The 12,403-nt window shown below is 39.4% G+C and overlaps 2 protein-coding genes across 8 annotated transcripts in view; one reads left to right on the top strand and one right to left on the bottom strand.

Moving 5' to 3' along the window:
• The window catches only part of LOC108254838 (polymeric immunoglobulin receptor), a 40,359-nt gene extending 33,745 nt beyond the window's left edge, over positions 1-6,614 (top strand). For 3 of the 5 annotated variants that reach the window (XM_053686348.1, XM_053686349.1, XM_053686346.1), the window contains 7 exons: positions 2,724-2,771; positions 2,894-2,935; positions 3,575-3,682; positions 3,757-3,824; positions 3,921-3,986; positions 4,178-4,243; positions 4,329-6,614. In XM_053686348.1, coding sequence (XP_053542323.1) covers positions 2,724-2,771; positions 2,894-2,935; positions 3,575-3,682; positions 3,757-3,824; positions 3,921-3,986; positions 4,178-4,243; positions 4,329-4,436 — 506 coding nt within the window. In that variant the 3' untranslated portion in view covers positions 4,437-6,614. Of the gene's footprint in view, positions 1-1,700; positions 2,019-2,124; positions 2,431-2,723; positions 2,772-2,893; positions 2,936-3,574; positions 3,683-3,756; positions 3,825-3,920; positions 3,987-4,177; positions 4,244-4,328 lie in introns of all 5 variants that reach the window. The other 2 variants (XM_047160037.2, XM_047160044.2) reach the window with 1 other exon arrangement.
• Positions 6,615-7,320: 706 nt separating this feature from the next.
• LOC108254926 (uncharacterized) lies at positions 7,321-12,179 on the bottom strand. Of its 3 annotated transcripts, XM_053686400.1 has the most exons (6): positions 11,946-12,168; positions 11,428-11,600; positions 9,921-10,226; positions 9,185-9,295; positions 9,016-9,104; positions 7,321-7,989 (listed from the first exon to the last, which is right to left on the bottom strand). In XM_053686400.1, exons 3-6 carry the CDS (start codon positions 10,120-10,122, stop codon positions 7,882-7,884), a joined length of 510 nt encoding a protein of 169 aa, XP_053542375.1. In that variant the 5' UTR covers positions 10,123-10,226; positions 11,428-11,600; positions 11,946-12,168; the 3' UTR covers positions 7,321-7,881. The 3 variants fall into 3 exon arrangements, with proteins under 3 accessions (XP_053542375.1, XP_017305903.1, XP_017305922.1); XM_017450414.3 differs by lacking the exon at positions 11,428-11,600 and having other exon boundaries at positions 11,946-12,170; XM_017450433.3 differs by lacking the exons at positions 9,185-9,295; positions 11,428-11,600 and having other exon boundaries at positions 11,946-12,179.
• Positions 12,180-12,403: the final 224 nt, after the last annotated feature.

A 12,403-nucleotide genomic window follows, 5' to 3' on the forward strand; every position in this document is an offset into this window, starting at 1 on the left:
TGTATGTGTATGTGTATCTGTATGTGTATGTGTATGTGTATGTGTATGTGTATCTGTATGTGTATGTGTATCTGTATGTGTATGTGTATGTGTATGTGTATCTGTATGTGTATAGGTATGTGTATGTGTATGTGTATCTGTATGTGTATGTGTATGTGTATGTGTATCTGTATCTGTATCTGTATGTGTATGTGTATCTGTATGTGTATCTGTATCTGTATCGGTTTAGATCTCAAAATATCCATTTCAGTATCTGGATAAACTTAAAGTGTAATTCAATTTCAATTCAATTCAATTCAATTTTATTTGTATAGCGCTTTTTACAATAGACATTGTCTCAAAGCAGCTTTACAGAAATATCAACACGGTATACAGATATTAAAGGTGTGAATTTATCCCAACTGAGCAAGCCACTGAGTGGCGACGGTGGCGAGGAAAAACTCCCTAAGATGTTTTAAGAGGAAGAAACCTTGAGAGGAACCCGACTCAGAAGGGAACCCATCCTCATCTGGGTAACAACAGTTAATGTGAAAAAGTTCATTATGGATTTATATGAAGTCTGTATGGCGTTAGGAGCAGCCGTAGTCCCAGCAGTCTGGAATTAGAGAAGATTTGAGCTCCATCCAGAGGCAGAAAGGATCTGGATCTCTAGTATCTCCATAAATTCGTGTGGGGCTCGGCGAAAGGAGAGAGGGAGAAAGTAGAACAGAATCTAGTCAGGGTAGGCTTGAGTAAACAAATACGTTTTAAGCTTAGACTTAAACACTGAGACTGTGTCTGAGTCCCGAACACTAATAGGAAGACTGTTCCATAACTGTGGGGCCCTATAAGAGAAAGCTCTTCCCCCTGCTGTAGCCTTCACTATTTGAGGTACCAAGTGTAAATGTACAGCATTTATTTTACAGCAAAATACTGTTTTATTAGCATTGGGTTACAGTAAAATACCACAAAACGCAATGCACAGTGGGATATCTAATGTTTTAGGCAGAAGTTAGAGCAGTAAAAATTCTCTTTGAGTACCCTCGAGCTGCTGCGGTTAACCTTCAACTGCTCAGGTGTGTCCTGCATCAATTTTATAAGTCGGTTTAGATAAAAGCATCAGGGAAATGTCGTGGATTAGATTTTATTTTCAAATTTACAACATATTACAGGAAGCGCACAGTGATATATTGTAAAAAACAAAACAAAACAAAAAAACTAACTGTAAATAATGTCTACCAGAGTAATTTACTGTAAATATGTTTACAATCATTTGTGAACTATACAAACCTTTCAGGCAAGCTTTCTAAACAAGAGTAGATGAATACTGCACCTCAGATACTGACTTTGTATTTGTATCATTTAGAGCTTTTTATCTGTTCACGTTTTCATTTTCAGTTACATCCTTACTGACGAGGTTAGTGAGTTGTGGACATTAATAAGATGAGGATGTTAGTGAGTTGTGGACATTAATAAGATGAGGATGTTAGTGAGATGTGGACATTAATAAGATGAGGATGTTAGTGAGTTGTGGACATTAATAAGATGAGGATGTTAGTGAGTTGTGGACATTAATAAGATGAGGATGTTAGTGAGTTGTGGACATTAATAAGATGAGGATGTTAGTGAGTTGTGGAGTTGGAGGTCGTCTGTAGTTCTGTAGAGTTGCTGCAGATGGTCAACTGTTCATTAACAGATCATTAACTGGTGTGTTTCTACAGGCTGCAGACTGGAAGGAAACAGAGACACAAAAGAGATCACTGCATACACAGGAGGTTCAGTACTGCTGCCCTGCTCCTGCACTGACCTCCACACCAAACCTGAGACACTCACATGGGAGAAATATACAACAAATGGAAATAACTGGGTAGAGATATCTCCTGAGAGAGAGCAGTACAAAGACAGATTTCAGCTGGTTAATGGTCTCTCTTCAGGAAATCTCTCTCTGCTCATATCACACCTGACTGAAGAGGATGGAGGAGTTTACAGGTGTAGTCTTAAAGTGAGTGAATACAGAGACTTCAGACTCACTGTTAAAGGTAAATGAGTCATTTATTCACAATGCTACTTCCGTGATAATCTCAGGACAGATTAATCTGATGATGTAACAGCAATGCAATATGTTGATGTTTGTTCATTCTCCAGGTTGCACACTGAATAATCAGAGAGTGACTGTGACTGGATACGTGGGACAGTCTGTCCTTCTGCCCTGCTCCTGCTCTGAACTACAAGCCAAACCACACACTTTCACATGGCAATTTTTAGAAGATCACAAAGAAATCTTCCCAAAGGACGAGACAAATCGCTACACAGACAGAGTTCAGATCTTTAATGATCATCTTCCAGGAAATCTCTCTCTACTCATATCACACCTGACTGTACAGGATGGAGGATGGTACAGGTGTAAGATCAACAACACTCACTTTAAAGATGTCTCAGTCGAATTTAAAGGTAAAATGATCTCATGTACTGTATATAAAGCATGTGAAATTGTCTAGCTATGAAAATTGAATGTTTTTAAATAAATATATGGACTACAACTATATTATAAACCGGTGTTGAGTACATTTATCCATTTTTGCTACAAAATAAAATGTCAAAAGTTTCTGTTCCGTGTTCTGTCCCTCATCTGTGTCTGTGTTTGTGATTTTGAACGATCCTGACTGTCTGTTCTGTCCCGCGGTCACTTCTCACTAAGATCCCTGGTTTTATTTATAAAAGATTAAATCTTTCTCTCCTCTCAGACACCCCAAAGCAACCTTCAACAACCATCAGAACAACTTCCAAACAAGGTACCACACACCACTGTAACAAAAAGTCCGGCTTGTTAGTCCAGGTTAATGCATCGCTTTGTAGCAAGGCTCAAACACAACGCTCAACATCTGCATTAATCTTTGTCTTTTACTTCTTGTAGATGTAGGCGAAAGAAATCCAGAATCTGAAACATCTGGAAATGGTAATGATTCACTGCATTAACTTCATTGACAGTATTTGTGTTACATGTTTGACTGGAAAGAACTTTTCCAGAAAGGACAAATCTACTCTTTTAAAACTCATATATACACACACTCTGAAAGCCATCCAGATGTTTACTTAGTAAGTAAAACTTCATATATAAAATCCCTGAGTACATTCAGCATAAAAACTGTATTTAGTTACCTATATTTCATTATTACCTGAAAACATGTGACCCTGTTTTTTTTTCCTTCTTAATCTGGACGCAGTTTTTTTTTTTTTTTTTTTTTTTTTTTTTTACGATAATGTTGTAGACAGGGGCAAGTATTAAATTTGCGGGAAAACCAGTTTTCACCACTTGAATGCAAAACTGTATCATTTACTAAGCGAGGAATTAAACACAATGTGGCGTGCTTTTAATTAGGTTTAGAGTTTGCATAACATCTGTCTTATAAGTCCCTGTGTAAGCTGTTACTATAGAAACAGGAGCATTAATGAACAAGCGCATCGATACTGTATAAACCTGTGATTTGCAGCTGCACTACTGTCAGAGCTGCTTTTATCGAAAATTTATCAACACCTTTTGTCCAATCAGAATCCAATCTCTCACCTGGTGTCATTTTTATTGCTATTTATAAAGTCCCAAACACAGATGATGCCAAGACCCCCATCATCATCAGCTCTGGTGTTATTGGGGTTCTGCTGCTGCTGCTGATACTCGGAGGAGTCACGTACTGGAAACGCAGAGGTACACACACACACACACACACACACACACACACACATTCCTGCAGACTCACTCTGTCTGGTTTCATTCTGTAGGACAGACACGAGGACAGATCGAGACCGGTGATGGACAAACAGGACAGAGGACACAGCAGAAGAAGCAGGTGAATACACACATCACCTCCGTTTTACTAGTGGGATGTTGATTAGTAACAAGGCTTACGTTTGTTGTGTGTGTGTGTGTGTGTGTGTGTGTGTAGGACTTTACCAAATCTCTGAACTTACCCGTAACATCAGAACCCACTTATGAAGCGGGACACGAACAGGTGAGTGCGTCCAAGTGCTCAGGACAATCCGTGTTACTGATTGGTTGCCGATTTGTGCATTTGGCTGTGTGCTTGCACACCTGTGTGTGTGTGCGTGCGTGTGTGTGTGTGTGTGTGTGTGTGTGTGTTTGGGCGTGTTTGGGTATATGAGCTTGGTCTCAAGGGCCATGTTTTCTTTCTTTTTTTTACAGAATGATCGTGATGTTCTGTACACAGCTATAAATCCACAAACTAAACGCAACAAAGCAGAAGAAAAGGTGTGTATCATTCTAAAAGTGTGTATCTTACGTGTGTGTGTGTGTGTGTGTAATAATACACAATTGTTGATGTTTATTCCTGCAGGATGATGTGACGTACTCGACTGTAGTCCACAGTAACACTGTGAGAGCAGCACACACTCCAGTGGAGTCAGGAGATAATGTAGTGTATGCCAGCATCAAAACTAACTAACACACACACACACACACACACACACACACACACACACACACACACACACACACACACGCACACACACACACATTATTATATCTGTGAGGTATTTTATTGACTTGTATGTTACTGTAGCTGAATAACACAAACCTTCTATGTCAAAATGTCTAAAAGTTGTCTATATTTTATGAAAAATATTTTTCTTTAAAATGTGATTATTTTTGTACTAATTTGAATTCATTGTGATTAATAATAATAATAATAATAATAATAATAATAATAATAATAATAATAATCATCATAATAATAATAATAATAATACAGGGTGTATGTATGCCTGTACATTGTTGCTTTTTATATATTTACTTTTAAACTGTATTTAGATCTTTAAAGCAGCAGTATGCCATTTTTAAATCCCTCTTCGATCTCTTCAGTGTGCAATTGCTATCAAAACATTAACATTCCTGCCCTGACCCTTATGCAACTTCAAGCACTCTTGTGAAATAGTGTATGTATCGTGGGTTGAAAAGAACAAACAACAACAACAAAAACACTATGATGTTGATTGTCAGTGTTCAGTGTTGATTTCTGGGCTGTAAAAATGTAAACAGAAACCTGAAATTGTGTATACGTACGTAAAAAAAAAAAAAAATAAAATCTGAAAAGCACACTGTGGACTGCTTGTTTACATGGCCGTGTCTCATTGCAAAACGCATCTCCTCGACTTTCTCTGTCTAACTCTAGACTATTGTTCAAAAGGCAAGCTTTCGAACTGCATGCTAGCGATGCACTGGCATGTATTGCGGTCCTTGAGAGTAATAACTCACCAAATCGGGTGTTTAATAACTCAGTTTATTGCCATTTATTTCAGATTTATAGCAATTACAATATGGAACTGACAAGTCCATAAAATAGCATAATAAATGTATACTTTTGAAAGAAATGAAGCAATTCAACACACATTATTCAACACAAGTTCATTCACTTTCCCTTCCCCTCCCCCACACTTTCTCTCCATTTCAAATACATCTACAGAAAGCAGAACTACGTACTTTTGTACTAACTCCAAGCCTGGAAGTTGCATCATCGAAGAAATTCTTTGTTGCTTATAAACCATGTGAAGCATATGTTTCATCATGCAACACTGCGTAATCACATCACGCAAAATTAAGAGTGGTGTTAATGTCAGTTTTGTGTGCTTGCTATCACAAATGTAACTGATAGTGAATGTTGTGTTCAGATTTTATATTTCTGAATTAACGTGTGAATGCCAGTAGTTGGTCTGTTGATCAAGGGGGTCGGTGGATAATGTCTGTACGCTCTGTGTAGGTCTACAGCGTTACATCAGATGTATAGGTTGGTACTTAGTCTGCTGAGTGTGTAGGGCAGTAGCTGGAGAATTTATTAGGTGTGTAGGTCAGTAGCTGATCTATTGATCAGGTGTATAGGTCATTAGTGGGTGAGTTGTTCACAAGTGAAGGTCAGTAGCTGAGATTTGTAGGTCAGTAGCTGGTGAATTGTTCAGGTGTGTAGGTCAGTATTGGTTGAGTTGATGGGTGTAGGTCAGTAGTGGGTGAGTTGATGGGTGTAGGTCATTACTGGGTAAGTTGATGGGTGTAGGTCAGTAGTGGGTGAGTTGATGGGTGTAGGTCATTAGAGAGTGTGTTGATGGGTGAAGGTCATTAGTGGGTGAGTTGATGGGTGTAGGTCAGTAGTGGGTGAGTTGATGTGTAGGTCATTAGTGGGTGAGTTGATGGGTGTAGGTCAGTAGTGGGTGAGTTGATGGGTGTAGATCAGTAGTGGGTGAGTTGATGGGTGTAGGTCATTAGTGGGTGAGTTGATGGGTGTAGGTCATTAGAGAGTGTGTTGATGGGTGTAGATCAGTAGTGGGTGAGTTGATGGGTGTAGGTCATTAGTGGGTGAGTTGATGGGTGTAGGTCATTAGTGGGTGAGTTGATGGGTGTAGGTCATTAGAGAGTGTGTTGATGGGTGAAGGTCAGTACTGGGTGAGTTGATGGGTGTAGGTCATTAGTGGGTGAGTTGATGTGTAGGTCATTAGTGGGTGAGTTGATGTGTAGGTCATTAGTGGGTGAGTTGATGGGTGTAGGTCATTAGCTGGGCTGTTGATCAGGTGTGGAGCCCATTGGGGTGTGAGCTGAGCATGTGTGGAGGTCAGTAGCTGGTAAGTTGATCAGGTGTGTAGGTCTGATCATCATGAATCTATATTAGTAGCTGTTCTGTTCCTGTTTCTTTATTTTCTTTACTGAAGACTCAGTGTTTCATCTCCCTCGGTACAGCCACAGAGTGCTCTAGTAGGATCTAAAGCAGAGATTACGAGACAAGACAAACAGAGCAGAACTGCTGGGAAAGCACATGAGCATACAAGGAATAAAGTTAAGTATGACGGCTCATTCGGGTTATGCTTACTTTTGTCTTTCTTTGTGACATAGATAGTGATGACTATGTGGAAAATGATTGCAGCAAACAGGGCAATGGGGAAGTACACCATGCTCTTTCCGGGCACTGTTGCAAAAATAACAGAAATGAAGACAACAAGCAACGAGTGATATGAAGACAGAAGCATACTTCAGCTCGGTTTTTAAAGGTAGTAATTACCTGTAACCGTGATCTGCATGTATCTGAACTGATTTCTCTCAAGGAAACACGTGTAATATCCCTCATCCTCATCAGTCAGGTGCGATATGAGCAGTGAGAGATTTCCTGGAGAGTGAGTATTAAGCAGCCGAACGCTCACTGGATATCATGTCCCATGTGATTTTGCCTGGATTGTTTTTCTTCCACTGGAACGCTGCAGGTTTTGGGGCAAGGCCCGTAACCCGCAACTGTTCAGATATATAAGTGTAAGTCGCTCTGGATAACGGCGTCTGCCAAATGCCACAAATGTAAACGCGCTTGCCGTACATTTTCTTAAGCATTTTCACGCTTTTCTATGCTATATACTATAAATATACGATAAGTCATATACAAAAAAGGAAATGGTTTCCTTTCCTTTTCCCCACACTTGGATTAGTCATATATTACTGTACACAACTCAAAGCGTTTCTGCTGAGTCTAACACTGGTTCAAATACGAGAAGTAAAACCATGAACTAACACTAAACACATGTTCGGCAGTTTACTCACATCTCTCCTGATGTCAGAACATCCACATGACTTTAGCCACATCTTAGATCATCGCTAAAAATATCTTATCACATATGAGTTATGAAACAGTATCGTGTGTAAGATTTTACATCACTTTCCCCCACTTTAACATTAACAGCTTACTATAAAATCTACAACGTGTGTATGGTAATTCTGGTGTTCAATGTAATTCACCGCACGCAATTCTTTATTATATGACGTGTGTTTTTATTATGTTAGACAAGCTGAGGAAAAGGAAAGCTGGCAGATTTGTTGTGGAAAAGTTTATGAAGTCACGTGTAACTTTTTTTTGTATGTGATTATTGATTTAATTTGATGACGGCGTATTCTGTCCTCTCCTCAGGGCTGACCACTTTGGGTCTTTGAGCTGTGTCAGTTGGGACCACAGTGGTGTACGTGACGTCATCCTGGAAAGAGAACACACACACACACACACACACACGTGTGTAAACACACAAAACATCTTCAGTGATTTCACCATTTAAAAATCTTTACAATTTGAAGAAATTGTCAGCTTTAAGAAATTTGCCGTCACGTACACTCGTGGGACGTTTGTTGAAGTACGATACTTGTCCACTTGCAAGAAGTTTGAGTTGTTACATGACTGAAAACGTTCGTTTTACGCAAATGTGTCTTTCTGCGGCATCGCATTTAGCCAGTTGGGTGAGGGTGCATGTTAACTTGGTTCAAGAAGGAAGGCTTTGAGTTCACGTCTGAATATCATACGTCAGTTTGCCATTTTCTTTGAACTATTTAGGGTTTTTTTTTTGTCAAAATGTTATTCTAACACACACGACTAAGACCTCAAACAAACGCTGGGACAAATGCCAAGACTTCGCATTGTGGCATTGGGTGCTTGCCAAAATATAAACCGAGGCCTTCTTCATTTCTCGATCGTGAATTCTACATGTTAAGGATGCAGAAACTGTTAAAACGCACTCAGAGGAATCAAGGTGAAAGGAGATAGATTGCTTCTAGAACGAGGATACTACTTAAGACAGATAGTACACCAATTGGGATGCGGGCATTGTTTCTTCTGGATTAATATATGCTGAAACCAGGAAGTTACCCTGAAGGAGAGCGCTAGACCTGTGCTAGTATTCTTGTGATGGTGACCTCTGCTGGTGGGGAGGGCTAACATCCTGGGCTGGTGTGAACATCTGAGCATCCTGAAATGAACCTGCTTTTGCATGTATTTTGGTACGAGTGTGAGGGATTTAGAATCGACTGACTCGTTGTCGAGAGTGTAACATGCAAAATAAAAATCAGTTTAAAATAGAGAACTCGCTGGTTTTAGTGGGATCATACCATTGATTTATTTTCCTCAATCACGTCTCCATATTTACATGAAATGGTCAAAATGGCAAATTGTTGTTGTTGCTTCCGAATAATCTCTCTAAATGATAGATATGAGTACAGGTGTGTGTATTCACCTGTGTTTCCTGCTCTTTCCCCTCTGTTTCCTCATCGTTCTTCTGTCCTGTCAGTCCTTCACTGCTTGGTGTCTGCTCTCGTTTCCTCGCTACAGAACAAAACAAGACAATGAGACAGAGCGACATACACACACACACACACACACATTGGATGTCTATGTTTAAGCACCTCTGCATCTCCAAAAAATGACTCCTCCGAGTCCCAGCAACAGCAGCACAACAGGAATGAAGGAGAGGAAAGCCATGCTCATCGTGTCAGGCGGCTTTCTAATGCTTCCCTCTAGGAATACAGAGGGCAAGAACTGAAATGATGCTCCGGTGTGCTGAAATAGTTTTAAGTAGATTTTGCACATTGTTGAATTCTCCAATCTGATTGGTCAGAAGGTGTCAATTCATTTTCTATAACAGCGGCTCCGACAGGCGTGCAGCTCCGAGTCACACGATTATATTAATGTATATTTGCAATAATGTGTCGTTTATATGAAAGAAATCTCCAGTGAGATTAAAACTGTAAAGTCTCCAGGACAGAGGAAATCGAATCTATCAAGCTTCTCAATGACATGACAAGCTGCATTTTTTGTTGTCGCCTGTTTATAGCTGCTATAACGTCAGCAATAATACGAATTGACGTGTTTATCGGACGTTCCATAACATTCAAGGTAACCACAGTCGGATAAAAAGTACACGTTGTTCTTTCTTGACTGAAAACTTGAATGTTATAGTTGGAAAATCATTGCAATATAAGAGGAATGAAATTGTTCAGGACCTGCTGTATTGCCAAAAAAAGAGAATCAACTTTGGGATTGTAACAGTAGCTTCATCATGCGACCCTGTTGTAATTGATATAATAATAATAATAATAATAATAATAATAATAATAATAATAATAATAATAATAATTTTACCTTGAACGCTGAGGTTGATGTCTGTGTAGTAATCCCTTCTAATTTGACACCTGTACAGTCCATCATCCTCGACAGTCAGGTGTGATATGAGTAGAGACAGATTTCCTGGAACCTGAACATTACTGAGCTGAAATCTCTTTTGGTTAAGTGTTACAGAATCCCAGTCCTTGGTGAGCTTGTTAATTTTCCTCCATGTTGGCATACTAGCTGGGCTCTGTTGTGCAGCGCAAGAGCAGGGCAGCAGTACTGTGTCTCCTACATGTGCAGTAACTTTTGATGTTTTTTTATTGTCTGTTAGAGAGCAACCTTCAGAAACACACAATCACACAGTATGTCATTTAACTGAAATTTCTCTTTATAACATGATAACGCTTTGGAAATACATAAATGAGTGTAAAAGCGTATGGACTGATGTGTAGTTCCTTTTTAAGAAAAGTTTTCCGTCCTTATCCTTAACATGAAGCATTTCTAACGCACAAAATCTCCCACACTTATTAGGATATAATGGCACTATCTCCTTGCTCTGGCAAGCTGTGAACACAATTCCCGTTAAATCGATGTGAAATGGTGCGCTGCTCTTGCTTTGAAGAATAAAAAACTACTAGATGAGTACTCAAGGTGCAAAAAAAATACTTTCGCTATTTATTAATTCTATCTATCACTATTTATGAGTAAAATAGGCAGATCGACACGTTATATGCCGATTTAAAAAAAATTAAAAATTTTGGTGTCAGGCAACAATTGAGGACTTAAGTGCAAGTAATGAGTGGTTTTATTAACGAGGTAAACAAGACAAAGGCACAATCCAAAAACGTGGTCCAAAAACTGCCGCAAGATCGGATCAAGATCTCAACAGCAATAACAAAGACAAGGAAGAGCAAAAAGGCGAGTAACAAAACTAGGTCAAAGACCCGAGAATCAGTGAATTAAAACGCTTGGTGTGAATGATCTGCACTTATATAGCGCTTTTTTTAATCTTAGTGGTTCTACAAAGCGCTTTACACTGGTTCTCATTCATCCGCTCACACACACACACCAATGGTAGCAGGGCTACTATGTAAGGTGCTAGCTTGCCATCGGGAGCAACTTGGGGTTCAGTGTTTTGCCCAAGGACACTTTAGCATGTGGAGTCATGTAGAGTCATGTAGAGTCATGTGGAGTCATGTAGAGTCATGTAGAGTCATGTGGAGTCATGTGGAGTCATGTGGAGTCATGTAGAGTCATGTGGAGTCATGTGGAGTCATGTAGAGTCATGTGGAGTCATGTGGAGACATGTGGAGTCATGTAGAGTCATGTGGAGACATGTGGAGTCATGTGGAGTCATGTGGGCCGGGGATCGAGCCACCAACCCTACGATAAGTGGACAACCCGCTCTACCACCTGATCCACAGCAACCCCAAGTGTAGACTTGTACAACAGACACAGAGTGTATACTTCCACAATGAGTGGGTTTTAAACCCAGAGTTTAGTTTGAAATTAAATTAGTTCAAATGAGTTTTCTATTTACACTATGAGAGTCCAGGTGTGTGTGATCAGTAACATGGTGAGTGTGAGCATGAAAGAGTCTGGGTGTTGTAGTTCTCGTTGGCCATGTTTGTAGGCCGTTCCGAGTTCTGCGTTGTGTTGTCAGATGCTGACGTGACTTTTTTTTTTCCCTGCTTGTCACATGCCTTTACTTTACTGTAAGAAAAATAAGTAGATTTCACCGATACGATGCAGAAATGTTTTTGATTCACTTTATAACCTAGCTCACGCTGGGTAAATTAGTTTATTAATTAATTCAATTTATTTATTACACGTGCAATTGAATGTACATCAAACCAATAAACAAACAAAAAAATAAACGGTGTTGGTGTCTAAAAGTACGTTTCTCCTTTTTCGGTTTGAAGCAGACTTCTAAACGCTAGAACTTTACTTGTGGTTGAGATACACAAGATGAAGAAATAAATTTCAGTGAAGCGAAACTTGTAGAAATATATAGTAGTTAAATGCCTCTATTAGCAACGTTATAAATTTAGGACTTACCTTTAGTGACATGAAGCACACCGAGGAGAAGATAAAACCCCAGCAGCATTCTCACTGGAATGACTTTAATGACTGCTATGAGAAAATCGCTTCTGTATTTAAAGTTTTCAGCCAAAGCATGAAACACTTCTCACTTGATTCCAGAGAATTATTACTGCTTCCTCTTTTAGTGTTTTACAAGACAATCACAATGCCCTCTGTATAACCCGCTGATGTTACAACCTCTGCAAAAAACACACACTCGGTTCTTCCGGGGTGATGGTGTCGTCTGAATAGGGAAGGAAAAATAAAGGTGTGCATAGAGACCAGGATCTTTCATCTTTCAATGTCATTACATCACCTCTAACGCTGAATCATAGTCCCAAGATTTCCGAATAGTACTGTAAGAAATCTCACGAGTCTGAAGTTTTAGCCGAGATTGAGGTTCGGTTTGAAAACGCAGAAGTAATGCTTATTAG

Source organism: Ictalurus punctatus, chromosome 2, assembly GCF_001660625.3.
Source record: "Ictalurus punctatus breed USDA103 chromosome 2, Coco_2.0, whole genome shotgun sequence".
Taxonomy (NCBI): Eukaryota; Metazoa; Chordata; class Actinopteri; order Siluriformes; family Ictaluridae; genus Ictalurus; species Ictalurus punctatus.

What these genes read in the sequence shown, in the direction of transcription:
- LOC108254926 (XM_017450414.3), bottom strand. Translation starts at nt 11,994, where the DNA reads ATGCTGCTGGGGTTTTATCTTCTCCTCGGTGTGCTTCATGTCACTAAA. An exon ending in CATCAACCTCAGCGTTCAAG is followed by an intron (nt 9,296 to 9,920) that starts GTAAAATTATTA and finishes CTGTATTCCTAG; the next exon opens with AGGGAAGCATTAGAAAGCCG. An exon ending in CATTTTTTGGAGATGCAGAG is followed by an intron (nt 9,105 to 9,184) that starts GTGCTTAAACAT and finishes TTTGTTCTGTAG; the next exon opens with CGAGGAAACGAGAGCAGACA.